Raw genomic sequence first — 18,195 nt, 5'->3', positions numbered from 1 at the left:
GGAGAATTTTAGCTATGATGACAGATTGGATAGGCTGGGGTTGTTTTCCTTGGAATAGAGGAGGCTGAGGGGTGGTTTGATTGAGGTGTACAAAATTATGAGGGGCCTGGATAGAGTAGAGTGGGAGAGGACCTAATTCCCTTAGCGGAGGGGTCAATAATTAGGGGGCATAGATTTAAAGTGATTGGTAGAAGGATTGGAGCGGAAATGAGGAAAAATCTTTTTACCCAGAGGATGGTGGGGATCTGGAACTCACTGCCTGAGAGGGTGGTGGAGGCAGAAACCCTCAACTCATTTTAGAAAAAAAATACCTGGATGTGCACCTGAAGAGCCGTGACCTGCAGGGCTACGGACCAAATGCGGGAAAGTGGAATTAGGCTGGGTGGCTTGTTTCTCAGCCGGCGAGGACACGATGGGCCAAATGGCCTACTTCTGTATCGTAAATTTTCTATGATTCTATGGAACCCATGATTTCTTAAAATCTATTTAATGTTTAGCAAACTGGATGCTGGAAAGTATTTCACTGTAGTGCAGTTAATTGTGATCTACCAGGAAAATTTGAAGCACATTCTGTTTGTTCTGTAATTGTATCTTGCTAAAAAGGTGCTCTTTGCCCTATACTCGACATTTCTATCATTAGTTTAATAATACTGTTCTTGTTGATTTGAAAATGTTAACACCTTTGATGTAGAGAAAGATCAAAATACTGTAATTCTGCATTCAATGCTGCACTCACAGGGATGACAATCTCTAGATTTTTGGCAAATTTCCACTTCAACTGTAGAAATGTGGCCCTTAAAATTTTTAATTTTAATTAAAAGCTTGTGTAGTGCATTATTGAACTGACTGTTTCTAGTATGCATACCTTTGGGATGGTTGTTGAACAGTTTTGATGTAAGTTCTTCACTGTTTATGGTATAGTTTCAACTGACAATTTTTGATTATTTTTTCTGTGCCCAAGTAGAGGTTATTTAAACAGACTTTTTTGATTTCCTTAGTGGAAGGATGCAAAGCCTGAAGATCTCATGGACTCCAAACTGAGATGTGTCTTCGAGTTGCCTTTTGAGAATGAGAAATCGGTAAGAGAATAGTGAAGGGCAAAAAATTCACTCTTCACTATGAATTCTGGAAGGTTATATTTGATTCTTTTTCCTTATGGAGAATAGCTATAACTTTGCTGCTTGTACAGATGCCGTATATTCGTTGTAGAGTATAAAACGTGTCGTGAATTCCTGCAGTGACTATCTAGTGCGAGTTGTTTTACTTAACACTAACGTAAATAACTTTTAATAATTTTCTGCCTTGTTTCCTAAATAACCCGAGAAGAAAGTTCCTTTCGAAAAAATGGGTGAAGGGGTGCGGAGGAGGAGAGAAAGAGTTTACCACATTTGCAGCCCACATTCGATTCCGTCTTTGTGTAAAATATATATATTTTTTATCAATTTGCCCAGAAATAACCTTATTAAATTTGGTTGGATTTTTCGTTTGTCTTACTTCCCATTTTGGTATCCTTCGCAAACGTAGAAATTTAAGACATTAATTTTGTATTGAAGTAACAAGGGTCCCAAGACACATTCTTGGGAGATCTCAAATTATTTCTGCCCAGTTTTAAGCCAGCTATTTATCCAGTGTTAGTCTATTTCCATCACTCCTTCTCTTAGCCATTATTTGCCAATGTGGAACCAAACAATTCTTCAAACGCTTTCTAATATTCTACCGATTGTTATTGTGTTCAGTGAACCTTTTTTTTTAAAAAAAAAACTTTCAGAATTCCTCAAAGTCTGAGGATTTTAAAGTCTTAATATTTTTGAATTACTGTTATTTTTGAATGTCCTTAAGCATTTTGATTTGAATATGGTTATTGTAATACAAATTTTCACATACTTCTACATTTTATGTACCAAACCTGGGTCATTGATAAAGATTAGATCCAGAATGGCCAATGACTACATTTTCCCTTTAAGCAATCCTGCATTGCCTACAGAAACATGCACTGTGATTTTTTTTTTCCTCTGCTGTTTTCTTAGTCAGTCTCTGGGTGATAGAAATCCCATATGATTAACATTCTGGTATTTTTACAAGCCTCCTTGATTTGTGAAAACCTTTCCCTGTCTATCTTAATCTTGTACCTGGGCAGTCTATAACAATAATCAGTAATTCCCTTATTTCCTTTATTGTTGCTGACCTCAGTTCTCACTATGCTGCAGTAGCCAAAGCACTAATGTTTTCTTTCATTGAATTGACTGTTTATGTAGTTTTTTTTTCCAGTTTAGTTAGGAATTAGACCAAGTGCTTGCTATGAAGTATTTAACAGAATTATTGCAAGAGCATCTAATCATATAAAAATTTGAAGGTTGTGGGCTTAACACTTCACTAATTTCATTATGCACTAGAACAATGTTGTTATTCGGTGTATTTAATATATTGGTGTAAATGTGATACAGGGTAAGTCAGACTATGTCACCTCATTGCTCCCATTAGTACATCACCATGGTGGTGTCTTAGAGGTCTCGATGCTGCCCAGACTTGAATGTAAAAAGAAACAATATTAGTGCTGGGTAACTTTTTGTTTTTATAATTGCTCAAATGGGCACTTTATAAAACTTTCATATGCCCAACATTGTGCTTTGCTGAAAGCCTAGTGACATCGCTGACATAGTAACTTTATATGATTAACACAACAAATGCAGCGTCTAGGTAACAAAGGTAACTTTCAAGGTAACAAAGGACTTGGCTTATAAGAAGGGCATGCATTTTTGTTATAAGCAATTGGGTGTGTTGTGTGTGTATATATTTATTTAAAAACTCTTCCCCTTCCCCTTCTGTAAATATGCCATTGGTAACAGTGGACAAAACTTATGTCAACTTATTGGAATATTTGAATCAAAACCAGCAGAGGAGTGTGCCATTTATTTGATAACTGTATTCTCTCAAATAATGTGTGTTTTTCTTTTAGGACAAAAACACTAAAAGGCCTCAAAAAGAAAGAAATGCAAGCTCTGCTTATAAGAGTCAAAAGAGAAGCCAGTTATTATTGCATGTATCTACCTGAAGTCTCTTTTTCTATATAGCAGAACGAGATTGTAGAGTGCGACCCATTAGGCAGTGATTTAGACACCCCATTAGATACAGCAAAGATGGATCTGCACAGCTTTGTGCACTATTATGACAGTGCTCGACCGCCTCCACGTGCTGTACCCACACCAGGAAATGCGCTCAGGTTTCATACTCCAATCCGTGGTGGCAACCTTCAGACTCCAATCAGTGGTCGCCATAGAAGTGACCTGCAGGGATTTATATCTGCCCCAGCCAGTGAAACCAAAGTGCAGAAGGTCCAGGTCTGTTCTAGTGAGCAAGTAGTTCAGTTTAGGATTAATGCAAGTATTGCAGCAAGAATCGTACAGTGGATTCCTGTTGTCACGTTTGCGGCTAGTAATGGGAAAAATACGAATTTCACTCCATATGTAGTTTCTCTGGCACAAAGCATATTTAAGTTTAATCATTCTGCAATCAAATCAAAATGCAGCAGCCTTTTTTCAGATGACTGCTGTTGCAGTGCAATGGGGATTTAATTTTCTTTTCCCATTTTGAGGGAGCTGTGAGCACTCATCTGACTGGTGTGACAAAATAACAAAGAAATTGAAGAATTGACAGTTTAGAAAACTGAGAAAAAAGACAATAAGAGGAGTCCACTGTTCTTCTGGGTGCATATATGTTTGACATTTTTGCAGAAGGTGGATAGGGTTTTCTGGATTCTGAACCATAAGCAGATCTTTAGTTATGCATAAGTAATGGAGTAAATACTTTTTTTATTTGAATGTGTTTTTTATTTTAACCTGTACATTTACAGTTGTACAAAGTTGATAGATGGGTGTATTCCGCAGAAACCGTGTCAAACTCAATATTTTAAGTTTTAAAGGAGAAGCTGTGGTAGGTTTTCTTCACTGCCAAATGTAATCTAAAATTTTGAATGGCAGCAGGGAACTTTTTTAATGCAAGTGCTAACCAATTTACTGGTGTTTTCAAACACTACTGTTTCTGCTAAGACAAAAAGGAATATTATTCACAATGTGCAGGCTATGAAATATGTGATGTGGAGATGCCGGTGATGGACTGGGGTGGACAAATGTAAGGTGTCTTACAACACCAGGTTATAGTCCAACAGCTTTATTTGAAATCACAAGCTTTCGGAGCTTTCCTCCTTCGTCAGGTGACGAAGGAGGAAAGCTCCGAAAGCTTGTGATTTCAAATAAAGCTGTTGGACTATAACCTGGTGTTGTAAGACTCCTTACATATGAAATATGTAGCAGCTCTGCATATTTCATAACGCACCATTTAAATGTTCGAGTAATGGGAGATATCCCAAAAGATTACCAAGTGACCATATCTGAGTTAAATTGATGAGAGTGTGTGAATACATATCTGTTTATCTGGGAGAAGAATTTTCTTTCAAAGTAGTTAGTGTATGAGCTGAATAATCACAATGTTTAAAGAAAGTATCTACCCCTATATGTTGGGCATCCTGTTAAAATAACTGGCCTGCAATTTCTTGTCGTTGACTAAAAAGCATTTTTTTAAAAAGTCATTACATATACCATATGTGTTTCACACTGCTGTACTCCATTTGTATGTAAACAAGTTTTCATAGGTAATTAAATATCAGTAACGCTCCTTTTTCAAAATGTTTGCAGAATGATCTTGAAATGAGCAAATCTGCTGCAATAACGAATGCACCTAAATCAGATGGACCGGCAATACCAAAATCTGCCAGTGCTTCACTGGATGATACTGAAGTGAGGAAACTAATGGAAGAATGCAAGAGGCTTCAAGTTGAGTTGGTGAAAATGACAGATGAGAATCGACAGCTGAAAGTAAGCCTTTATGAACCAGTACAAAAAGCTTTGCACAGTATAACACATTCATTCCTGGAGGTCTGTCAAGATATGTTGGCAGAAGAATGTTACTCTTAATCTGAGAGGTTACTGGCCAGATACTGGAACCATTCAAGCGGCTGGTACAATCAGTGAGGTGATCTGAGGTTGAATCTCCAGCAGACTCTGGCATGGGGAGGGAAGGAATGGAGAAAGGGAAAGGATTCCTTCTGCGCCGTACTAATGCACCCCATTTCAGGTTGACCAAGGAATGGCTTCGACTGCATGTACAGAATGGACTGACGTGATCAAGCATATTATGGAGTAATATTCCTTTTAAAAAATTCAGTTTCTTCACTTGTCATACTTTTGTTTCCTGTTTATGTTTTACATTTTCATTACACATTCCTTAATGGTGCACAGGTAGGCCACTTGCTTCCAGGCCTCAACAAGTGCTGCTCAAAATCCATTTGCTAGGGGATACATGATTGTAATACATCCATTTCCCTTCTCTTTGCCTGAGAATTGGTGTGATCAGTTGGCCTGGGTGGGATATGGAAGTTTATGGACCATTGTTTGAATTTGCATTCAAAGGCAGATGATTGAGTTGATGTACCAATGTAGCATGCCACAGAATTGCAGATACAAGATTTGAACCTAGTAGTACACCAACTTACTTGGCTGTCTTTGAATGCATCCTCCAGTAAAATACAGAAGCTTTACTTCCAGATGATGCCTATGCAAAATGTGCAAATAAAGACACCATTATAGTACAGAATTGTGTCTAAATGGTTGAGGGATAAACTGGTTGTGCTTAATAATTCTGTGTTCTTTCCTCGCCAAGGCTTTGACTGACAGTCAGCAGTCACCTTCCAGTACTCGGACTAAGTGGACATTATTCATATGAGCCTTGACTGTGTATCTGCAGGTTTATTAGAATGGGGTTCATCAAAGCTGAGCCTGGTCCTTTCCTCACCTGATGTTTTCATCACCTAAGGTTCACACATGCACTTCTAGCAATTATTGGATAATGAAGAGGAACAAGAACTCTCACTGTCTTCTCTTCTCCCCGGCCTGTAAGCCAGTGTAATTGAGGGCAACAGTAATGCTCTTATCGCTGCCTAATGCAAGTCAACCAACTCCGCTGTTACAATTTTGTATTTTTGTAGAACAGTTTGTCTCAATGATTTAACAGCATTTCTGACAAGCAGATCTTATCCCCTATAATTTTGATGTGTATGCAAGGGATTTACAACTTGTAATTGCTGTAATCTATTTACTTGATTTGGTTTAGACTCACGTTACACTGTCAACCTCTTTGAAATTATGGATATTGCCATAGGATCATAGGCATACAGATTAAAGCAGCTAACATTCATTTACAATTAACTAACATGAAGCAACAAAAAATTATAAAAGCATATATTTGTATATCTCATTTATACAGTGATAGTCTGTTATGGATTTTTGCTGGGGTGTCTGTGAATTATGAGCCTCTTGAGATATGCACATCAAATTCAATTGCTTATGTCTTGTAAAACTTTCTATATTGGTGGCTAGCAGAGTATCTTTGCCCTCCATTAGGGAGGGAAACCCAGGTTTTTGTTGAATCTGGTACCACAATTTGGAAAATTTGAGCTTTTCATCCCTTGGGTATGAAACCAAGCACTTTGATTTAGTTTCCTTCTGAAGTAATGTTTTTCATATATGTACAATTGACAATAGAGAAACCAATATCTCAAATACTGTGATATATAACTATATCAATATGAACATTTTCACATATCAAATGTGCAAATCTGCCCAATGAAACAAAATGGTATTCAGATCAAAGGTACATTAAATTGAATCAAGGAACAAATCATTTTGATCAAAAAAAAATCTGATCTTTAATTGAAAGAAGTAATTCAAACTTCATTACTACAGATATTGGGCATTAAATCTTAGACCTCCTTGATGTGTGGTTCAGCTACTTTTAGGATAAACTTGCTAAGTAGTCGGGTGGGGATCCCATTCTTGCATTTTTTAAAAACAAGATGCAGCTAAAAACACAGATGGGTCACCAATGATTGTATAAATATTTGATTGAGGATAAATATGCCATGAAGTCTTGTGCATTAGTTGCACTTTACTGCAAGTTTTTATAACTGTGCTGCAGTGCAAGTGATCTTTTACACCGTTTTTAGTGATTTTAGATTACAAGATGAATGTTACCATATTAAATAGCACTCTATCAACAAATTGCCATTTCCTGCATTATAAATGTTCAGATTTGACCTGAAGCTATCCACTCTTGCCTGGTTTAGGTTTCGCAGGTAGCTTGCCAAATAGCATTCAGGAGCCGGAAACTTGGCTAACAATTTTTCCTTCCCTCCTTAATTTAGGGGTGCAAAGGCCAATTGTAGCACCCCAACCTGTGATGGCCGAGAGGTTAAGGCATTGGATTCAAAAACAGTGGGGTTCCCTGGATGCTTCGAGTCCTTTTCGAGTACGGGAACAGAGATCTGGGGGTATATGTACACACATCGATTGAAGGTGGCAGGGCAGGTTGAGAAAGTAGTTTTTAAAAAAAGCATACAGGAACCTCCAAGCCTTTTATAAATAGAGGCATAGAGTACAAAAGCAAGGAAGTCATGAACCTTTATAAAACAGCAGTTTGGCCACAACTGGAGTATTGTGTCCAATTCTGGACACCACACTTTAGGAAGGATGTGAAGGTCATGGAGAGGCTGCAGAAGAGATTTACTAGAATGATTCCAGAGATGAGGGACTTAGGTTACGTGGGTAGACTGGAGAAGCTGGGTTGTTCTCCTTGGAACAGAGAAGGTTGAGAGGAGATTTGTTGAAGGTATTTAAAATCATGAAAGGTCTAGACAGAGTAGAGAGAGAGAAACTGTTCCCGTTAGTGGGTCAATAGGGGACTCGATAGGGTAGATGCTGAGAGGATGTTACCCCTCATGGAGGAATCTAAAACTAGGGGGCATAGTCTCAGAATAAGGGGTCGCCCATTTAAGATGGAAATGAGGTGGAATTTCTTCGAGGGTCGTGAATCTTTGGAATTCTTTACCCCAAAAAGCTCTGGAGGCTGAGTCATTGAATACATTCAAGGCTGAGTTAGACAAATTTTTGATCAGCAAGGGAGTCAAAGGATATGGGGAAAGGGTGGGAAAGTGGAATTGAGGTAAAAATCAGATCAGCCATGATCTCATTGAATGGCGGAGCAGGCTCGAGGGGCTGAATGGCCTACTCCTGCTCCTATCTCTTATGGTCAAGAACCAGAGGACATAGATTTAAGGTGATTGTCAAAAGAACCAAAGGTGACATGAGGAAAAACTTTTTTTAAAAAAACAGAGTGGTTAGGATCTGGAATGCACTGCCTGAGGGGGTGGTGGAGACAGATTCAATCATGGCCTTCAAAAGGGGACTGGAGAAGTACTTCAAAGGAAAAAAAATTGCAGGGCTATGGGGATAGGGCAGGAAAGTGGGAATAGCTGGATTGCTCTTGCATAGAACCGGCATGGACTTGATGGGCCGAATGGTCTCCTGTGCTGTAACCTTTCTATGATTCGAACTTCTGCGATGGACGAAGTCAGCTGACTCAGCACATGAGGGTTTGAATTGAGCTTGCGATTTTCTGGCTTGTAATGCGTAATATCACACCGTGAAATAAATAAATACTTTGCCTCAGTTTTCACAGATAAGGTGGTTATTGAGATTGTAGACCCCCCCCCCCCCCCCCCAACCCCAGGGAAGCGTGTTGTGCAATTAGTGGAGATTATTATGTTACTAAAGAAGCTATTGAAGCGTAAGGTAGTCAAATCAGTAGGGCCTGTTGGTTAACATCTGAAGATTCTGAGGGAAGCTAGGGAAGAAGTAGCAGAGGCTCTAACTCTTAATTTTCCAAAGTTGTGTAGAAATGAAAATTGTGCTGGAGGTTAGCAAATGTGGTACTCAAAAAAAAAAAAAAAAAAGTCGGGGATAAGCCAGGAAATTATCGACCAGTTATTGTTAAAACTAGCAGACTTTATAATATGGAATGAAACTGCAAAGCTCGTGGAGAAACATGAGTTAATTTGGGCCAGTCAGCACAGCTTTTTAACAGTAGGCCATGGAATCAAGCAGCACAGAAGGAGGTCATTCAGACCATCATGCTTGTGCCAATTCTGTTAAAGAGCTATCCAGCTAGTCCCATTCCCCTGTTCTTTCCCTATGCTCTTAAATTTTTGTTTTTAAAATACGTATACTTTTTTAAAAGCTATTATAGCTTCTACTTCCACCACTGTTTTTGATGGGCATTCATGTCCTAACAGCATGTATTTTAAAAAAAAAATTAGTATCCTAACCTCTCCCTTTTGTAATAATAAATTTATGCCCTCCAGTTACTGACTCTCAGACCATGGGAAATAGTTTTTCCTGATTTATTTTATCAAAATCCTCATCCCTGGTCTCAGTGAATCTCTTCTATAACTCTCCATGGCCTGCCATCTTTCCTTAAAGTAAGGTGTCCAAAACTTAACATTAAATTCTAACTGCAGCACAAAATCTCCACTTCCCCCTTCAAAATAAAACACTTTGTTCCTTTCCCTTTTTATTATAAAATACACGTATTGCGAGGCTCCCACAAAGCTATTGCAGGGTTCCATTGTAGTTAGAGAACAAGTCTTTTTTTAAAGAAGCCTTGAATCTTGCTAAAAATATTTTTGTGTTCCCCAATTTCACACATCTCCTTAATGCCTCTCGACTATCCCTATCATGGTGTACATAATTGTCAGTTGTTTTGTTTTATAGTTAATAATTTGGCTGAACATGACAATATTGGATAACCTGATTGGAATAATTGAAATTTCCTTTAGAAGTTAAACTTCCAGTCCTTTAAAGATTTTAAATAATGCTTGAAATAACTTCCAGTTTAACCACCCATAACTCAACAAAACTGTATGCTTGGAATTTCAACTCATGACAAATAGCTGTCATGTGGCTCATGACAAAGCTGTTAAGTGTCAGCTGTGGCTCAGTGGTAGCACTCTTGCATCTGGTCAGAAGGTTGTGGGTTCAAGTCCCACTCCAGAGACTTGAACACATAATCTAGGTTAACACTTCAGTGCAGTACTGAGTGTGGTGCACTGTTGGAGGTGTCATCTTTCGGATGTGACGTTAAACCGAGGCCCCGCCTGCCCTCTTGGGTGGGTGTAAAAGATCCCATGGTACTATTTGAAGAAGAGCAGTGGAGTTCTGGTGTCCTGGCCAATATGTATCCCTCAACCAACACAAAATAAATGATTTGGTCATTTATTTCATTGTTGTTTGTGGGTTGAGATGGCCGCATATCGTAAATTACAACAGTGGCTACACTTCAAAAGTACTTCATTGGTTGTAAAGCACTTTGGGGCATCCTGAGGTTGTGAAAGGCGCTATATAAATGCAAGTCTTTCTTTCTTCTTGCTCATCTTTCATTTCCTCCCTAACCACTCTTAAGATTCTTGAATGCATCATCACCTCCTAGGTTCCTGCCCAAACCTCAATTTGAATCCTTTAGACTGGTTTCCACAATACTCACAGCACTAAGATGTCCTACTCTTCATTCATCTGGAAGCTGCTCTTTGGTGACAGTTTCTGTAAGTATTCAGATGACACCACCTACCTCTTCACTACCTCAATCTCACTTCCCTTGACCCCATGACAACTTCCCTAATGTCATATTGCCTTGGAACATTTTACCACATTAAAGGTGCTATATAAATGCAAGTTGTTGTTTCCTGTCCACCATCAAATCATGGATAAGCATCAACTTTCACCAACTTGGAAAGAGAAGGCCCCCATCCTATAATCTACACTCTTGCCACTGATTCCATCCTTTTCCCTGGCTACTTGTTCGAACTGAACCATACTATGCAAAATCTTTGCATCCCGCTCAATACTGAGCTGAGTTTCAAACTCCACATCCTATCCATCATCAAGATAAGAACATAAGATTGTCTGTTTCTTTTAGCCCCTCTGTAGCAGAAACCGAATTCCATCCTTTTTGCCTTCTGTAGGCTCAATTATTAGTGCCCTCCTTTCTGAACTCCATTCTCTACCCTCTGCCGTCCACACTTTCCAACTCGTACAAAAAAACAGCTGTCCATAAACCTCTCCTATAAGAAGTACTACTTGTCCAGCACCCCTTGTCTTCACTAATCTACACTGGATCCTTGTCTTCTAATGTAATAACTTCTAATTCCATGTACATGTGCAAAAACACCATGAAGGGATTGGAAGACCTTATTTCTGAAACCTCCTACCAACATCCTTTGGTTTTCTCGTCTTTTGTGCGTCCTCCCCTCCCTTCATGCCATCATTTGGTAGCTGATCCTTCAGCTCTCTCCCTAAAGCCCTTTGTGCCATTTCTTTCTTCCTCAGTGCCACCTTAAAACCCATCTTTTTAATCAGGCTTTTGGTTACCCCTCCCAACATCTCGCTGCATGGCTCAACACCTGTTTCCTTATCTATTTCCAATTTTGAGTTGTTTGGAGATTTTTTTTACATTGGAGATGCTGAATATCCAATTATAACTCTGTATTTTTGCTGAAGTAAGCAGTTTGGCCCTTTCAGGTATTTTGATGATGACTAAAACTATGCTGAGCCTTCAGTGATTGATCTTGGACAAATAACATCTCCCTTCAACTGAACATGGGGGGAACCAAAGCCATGATTCTTGGTGGTTGCCACAACCATCATCTCTTGACATTGACTCCATCTCCCTCCCTGGCCCCTCTCATGCTCAATAAAACTGTACATCGTGCTGGTGTCTTCGTCAACCCTGAGCAATGCTTCAAATCTGATATTCTCTCCCATCACCAAGACTGCTTACTTCCACCTCTGCAACACTACCTCGGTTACCTTACTGCCGAAACTGTTGTTCATACTTTTGTCACCTCCAGACTTATTTATTCCAATGCATGCTTACTGGTCTCTCTGATGCAAAATGCAGTTGTACGTATCCTGTCCTACACAAAGCCCAGTCCACCATTACTCTCAAACCTACTGGCTCCCTATCCCCCATTGTATTAAATTTAAAATCCTTGTCTTCTCTCCATGGGCTCACTACACTCTATCTGTATCTCTGCAATCTGCTCCTTCCTGTGCTCTTCTGATTCTAGCCTTTGCATCCCACCATTGCCTCACTATTGGTGGCAACATCTTGAGCCACCTAGGCCCTTCTATTTCTGGAACTCCCTCCTGACACTCCTTTGCTGCTCTACCCCTCCTTTTAAGAACCACCTTAAGTCCCATTTTTTCAATCTCACTGCTAAACACTCTCAGTTTGGTGTATCCTTTCCTTTTGCTATTATTTTGTAGAGTGCCGTGGGAAGTTTTGTACGTAAAATACGCAATATAAATGTAAGTTGTTGACTTGGATCTAACTGCAAAGATCTTTGTTGAAATCAGTGTCCAATTGAATATAATTCAGAAGTAGACACTCCTTCCTTCCAACTCCTAACTCCTTCTCCCTGGTTTTGATTTTGTTTTTGGGGTTCATATTTCCATCAAATTCAAGACCAGACTATACCAGCCTTGGTTTCAGCCTAGCCTCATTAAACCAACAAAATCTGGATTAACAGATTACTTGCCTAGATTTATGGTCATCCCTGCTGTTTGTCATGATCTGTTGAAAGCTTTCCATGTCTCATGTCTCATAGGGGTGAGGTGAGAGTGATTGCCCTTAACATCAAGGCAGCATTTGACCAAGTGTGGCACCAAGGAGCCCTAGTAAAATTGAAGTCAATGGGAATCGGGGAAAACTCTCCAGTGGCTGGAGTCATACCTAGCACAAAGGAAGATGGTAGTGGTTGTTGGAGGCCAATCATCTCAGCCTCAGGACATTGCTGCAGGAATTCCTCAGGGCAGTGTCCTAGGCCCAACCATCTTCAGCTGCTTCATCAATGACCTTCCCTCCATCATAAGGTCAGAAATGGGGATGTTCGCTGATGATTTCACAATGTTCAGTTCCATTCGCAACCCCTCAGATAATGAAGCAGTCCGAGCCCACATGCAGCAAGACCTGGACAACATCCAGGCTTGGGCTCATAAGTGGCAAGTAACATTTGCGCCAGGCAATGACCGTCTCCAACAAGAGAGAGCCTAATCACCTCCCCTTGACATTCAACGGCATTACCATCACCGATTCCCCCACCATCAACATCCTGGGGCTCACCATTGACCAGAAACTTAACTGGACCAGCCACATAAATACTGTGGCTACAAGAGCAGGTCAGAGGCTGGGTGTTCTGTGGCGAGTGACTCACCTCCTAACTCCCTAAAGCCTTTCCACCATCTACAAGGCACAAGTCAGGAGTGATGGAATACTCTCCACTTGCCTGGATGAGTGCAGCTCCAACAACACTCAAGAAGCTCGATACCATCCAGGACAAAGCAGCCCGCTTGATTTGCACCTCATCCACCACCCTAAACATTCACTCCCTTCACCACCGGCGCACCGTGGTTGCAGTGTGTACCATCCAGAGGATGCACTGTAGCAACTCGCCAAGGCTTCTTTGGCAGCACCTCCCAAACCCGTGACCTCTACCACCTAGAAGGACATGGGCAACAGGCACATGGCAACAACTCCATCTGCACGTTCCCCTCCAAGTCACACACCATCCCGACTTGGAAATATATCGCTGTTCCTTCTTCATCGCTGGGTCAAAATCCTGGAACTCCCTACCTAACAGTACTGTGGGAGAGCCTTCACCACATGGATTGCAGCGGTTCAAGAAGGGGCTCACCACCACCTTCTCAAGGGCAACTAGGGATGGTCAATATATCCTGGCCTTGCCAGCGATGCCCACATCCCATGAATGAATTTTTTAAAATGCCAGCTACGTTTCTCTAACCTGTTGCAAAGAATGACCTACCAGTAAACAGGCTGGAACAGCTTTGAAGTTAACAGCTGTTAATTCTGATTTGTCATCTGACTTGGTGCTAAATCAGGAAATATTAATATTTTTTGAATGCTTTCAAAGAGTGTTAACTTCTGTATTCTGTAAATAGGCTTGGTGTGAAATAGATACTCCTAAGACTTACGGTTTTGTTGTTTACATGTCTGCTAGCTCTCTTACTTCCGTATGATACTTTTCCATTTACTACCATGTTCTGAAATTTTAAAAAAATTAAATTGATCCTTTATCCTAGTTCCTAATGTGAGTAATTTTAGATCACAAGTTGGAACTACTACCATTGACAGCAATACTGTTTTCTTCCATCTTGTCAACCAAATTTACAGCCCTTATAATGGCTCCCATATAGTTTTGTTTCCACCTAATACTCTTGAGAAGCCTTATTTAAAAGCTCTTTCAAAACTTAAAATGTAAAGTTAACCATCTTGCCTTTATCCATTTATAGTTGCATCCAAAAGTAAAATAAACTTGACCCAACACCTGATGGAGTTATTGCCTTTATTTTAGTTGCTTTTCAGTGCTTTGCATTGGACTAGTATTTTTTTCTACTCAGTTCAAAATAATGTGTATAATTTCCAGCATACTTTTTCTTAAATTTTTAAAAATTGGGTTTACACTCTTATTCTTCCAGCCCTTTGGCACAAATTCAGTGTGTGTTTTTGCCACTTGGTTTATTTTGACTTCCAATTCAAACTGATTCTTACCAACATTTTTTTTTGCTTAAATTGCCTGCTTGACTGTTTATAGTTAAAATTGGGCCTTTGCATTTTGTGTAACTTTTTCACTTGTTTCCTTTGGTTTGGTAAATTGTGAGTTAGCATATGAGAAAATAAAACAAAGTGCGTTACAAGCTCTGATCGTCTTAATTGCAAGTCCTGTTAAGGGTGCTCAATTATTCAAATACCCTGAAATTAAGCTTTCCTTAGTTTCACATTGACTGGTCACTTTGAGTAAATGGTCAGTAAGTGTACCCTAGTCAGTTTTGTTTTCTGTTTGAGCATTTTTCATTATGCACATATTTGCTGTTCTAAAATGTGTTTGCTTATTTTTTACCAGTAATAAAATCTGCTTAATTAATCTAGATCCCTTTGAATGCTTTAAATATCCCTAGCATAATCACCTGGACAAATAATATGAAGATAACAGCAAACTAAGAACTATTCTTATTAATATGATGATGAGCAGCAGTAGATATAAAACAGATCTGCGTTTAACTCTCATTTCTCACTGTGCCATGCCCAGGCAGTGTTTCCCATTTTTCATCACCAGCTTTCAGTTTCCAAGCCCATGTTTAAACCAACTAGATACATTGCCTCATTTCCAAGTCTTTAAAAACATCACATACTAAACTTTATCAGATGCTGTCTGAAAATCCCAAGTAACTTTTACCTACTGGACAGCCTTTATTCACTAATGTAATTACCTCCTTATAGAATACTAATAATTTAGTGAGCTGCATGGCCTTTTGCTGCTGAAGCAATTCTAACTACTCATGGGTTCTGTGTTCTTTGAACACATTTAGTATCCTGAAAAATGCTGCTGATCGTTTTTTCTACTAGAATATTAGGTTGTAATTTTTTTTTTATCATTGGAAAACATTTTCTGACCCCTCTGATTTGGGTGGAGCTCCCGAAATATTAACTCTGATCCTCACTTGTTTTCTAACTCAATTCCTTAAGAATTCTGGAATGTGTTCCATTTGGACCAGATGATGATTATTCTCCATTTAAAAGGGGACTGAATGGGATCCTCAGAGTACGCTTGCCCTGGACTGGCACTCATCCAGCTTGTTGCCTTTGGTTCAAATTCAAACTTTCCTGTTGAAATTTTCCAAAAGCTTTTCTGAATGCTTGGAGTTAGAGTTTATTTATTTTTCCAAGTTTCTAGTGGACTTTCCCACGAAAGCAAAGGTCATATGAAACAGTTACAATTTGAGACTAAACTTTTGGATTGTGTTTCACATCAGAATTAAATTATTTACTTTTATAACTATAAATATGATTTTTAGTCTTCAGGTTTTTAAATAGATATTGTGGCCGATACATAGACTCTTTTTCCCCGCCCCACCTCCCTGTACAAACTGATGGAATGAAAATATTGTTGGAAAGGATTGCAGCTTGAGCACATAAATGAGACACAAACCTTCAAATAAGCAATTAAACTGTTTCTTTATCCACATCTATATGTTAATTTATATATTAATATGGTCTGTAGAATGTATGGTGAAACTTAATTTGCCCTGCCACCCAAAGTCATGTGTTGTTCCATAACTGAAAGCATAAGTGACTTATTCCATGCTGCTGTCAATTCTGCTCTAGAACTGGCCACTTGGTGACACACAAAATCAAGCCAGTGATTGCCTTTCCAGATTTTTTTCCTCGTGTGAAGAAGCAACTTGTTTCCACTGTATGCTTTTATTAAAAAAAAGGATAAAATAAAGGGTACAATGCAGTTTCAGGTGTCTGTAATTCAGTGGCCTACAAACCAATTAGTGGTAAGAGCCAAATGGCTGTTAATACAAAACTAAATTCTCACTGGGCTAGTTATGAGAATTTGTGAGATGCTGCCTAATGCAGTGCATTTCCAATGTAACTCTACTGTTTTGTTCTCTTTAGGATGATGGACTGAGGCTGAGGAAGGCAGCTCAGTCAGGCAACCCAGTGTCTTCCACATCTAGTGTTGCAATCAGAGACAACGGCTCCACTGCTCTTCCCTCCCTCCTTGTTGTAATTGCAGCCATTTTCATTGGATTCTTTCTAGGGAAATTCATCTTGTAGAGGAAGCATGCAAGTTATTGAGGCCTGAAATGTTCTGTTGATCTGCCATATCATTGGTAGTATGGCTCACAGTGACCATGTTTGTGTGTACAGCATCTTGCAGGCCTTGCCTTTAATGATCTCACACGGTTAGAACACAAAAATTACTTTCAATTCTTGGATAATTGGAGTTGTACATTGTCAAAACATCAATAGCAGGTATCTCAAGGTTTCACATAAAGGTCCTTGGAAATAATGAGTTGTTCTCTCTGTGGTTTAATAAGAGTTGAATGAAATGTTGTGTCTTGTAAATGTTATTTTAATCCTTTTAAATTTTGTTACCTGTTGCTGGATTACCTCTTGAAATTCTTCATTTTATAGTCCGGTTGCTCATGCCACTTGTTTACCAGTGATGAGAGATGTACTGAAAAAAAAGGTGCCTCCTTGTAAATTATCCCCCTTGCTGCTGAAGGCTGACAAGTTTATCAATGCAGAGTTTTTCCCTAGCCACAGAAACGTCCCCTGTGAGGCAAATGTTGATTGAAAGCTCTCCATTCTTACCAATCCTGTCCCATGGTATTTAACGAAAATAAAATCTTTAACACGTTAAACTACTGTGTATTATTTCTGTCTCACTTATTTTGACAAAATTATACCTCATAGTTTCTTGTCATTGAATATGTGGAATTTATGGACTTGAATGTCTTTTTGTTAAAATGTCACTATCTCATTACCTCTTCACCTCTTTCACCTCCACCCCCCCCCCCCCCCCACCCACCCCCGGTCTCCATTCCATGCACTCTTCCTAGACAAAGGTGACCAGGTGGTAGGAGTACAATAGTGGCATGAGTTGACTTGCCCAGACACAGTATGACTCACTGTATTGTGCGAATTGGGAAGAGCCTGTATTGTACCACTTGGTATAGTCCAATTTGAGACCATCACTATCCTTTCAAGTAAGTGTTCATGAAGTGTGGTACTGATTTAAAACGTACAAGGTAGTAGCTTTATTTTTTGAAAGCATGGTGTCCGTTTACTGCTGTAATTGGTCTGTAAATTAACAAGTTTTACGTTTCCATCTCCAGCTGTCATGTTAAATGTGGGTAATCTGTAGTGGTTGTGAGATTTATGTATTTCAACCTGACACCAATTGGTTATAGTGATCTTTTATTTGAACAAAAGCAAGGATAAATACATGCAAGTATTTAAGTGGTAATTATCAGAAAACAAGGAATCATATTATCCCTTTGCCCTTTGGGTAGAGATTGTAACTTTTGGTCCAGTTTGTTTAACTTCTCTCTAACTTCTTCGACAACTTCTGACTTCGTCGCCTTCTCTACCTTTCTTCTCTACAGCTAAGTCTCGTGGGGGCTGGCTTCTTAGTCACCTGAGTTAAGCCCTAACCCCCCCCTTACTGCAGCAAATTTAAGCCACTCATAGATGGTTCCCTTATCAATACTAGGGGTCCATCCATTGTTCTGGAATGTAGTTGCTTAGCGACAAGTTTGGATATACAGGCTCATCCTTTGTTTCAATGTTTTTGCCTCAGATCACGGTTGCGTGTTTTTAACCACTATTACTGCACTAAGGCTGGTTCCTGTAGTTTCTCACCCATAACCCCGTTAAGTCTAA

The 18,195-nt window shown here is 39.4% G+C and overlaps 1 protein-coding gene across 1 annotated transcript in view; it reads left to right on the top strand.

The window, feature by feature from the left end:
* Positions 1-17,174, top strand: part of vapal (VAMP (vesicle-associated membrane protein)-associated protein A, like) — a 107,405-nt gene extending 90,231 nt beyond the window's left edge. The window contains exons 4-6 of the mRNA XM_067978325.1: positions 999-1,079; positions 4,692-4,871; positions 16,423-17,174. Coding sequence (XP_067834426.1) covers positions 999-1,079; positions 4,692-4,871; positions 16,423-16,584 — 423 coding nt within the window. The 3' untranslated portion in view covers positions 16,585-17,174. The remainder of the gene's footprint in view (positions 1-998; positions 1,080-4,691; positions 4,872-16,422) is intronic.
* The last annotated feature ends 1,021 nt before the right edge of the window (positions 17,175-18,195 follow it).

This window comes from Heptranchias perlo, chromosome 3, assembly GCF_035084215.1.
Source record: "Heptranchias perlo isolate sHepPer1 chromosome 3, sHepPer1.hap1, whole genome shotgun sequence".
In the NCBI taxonomy this organism is placed as follows: Eukaryota; Metazoa; Chordata; class Chondrichthyes; order Hexanchiformes; family Hexanchidae; genus Heptranchias; species Heptranchias perlo.
The sequence above is the reverse complement of the archived record's forward strand: the minus strand, read 5'-3'. Positions and strand labels throughout refer to the sequence as shown.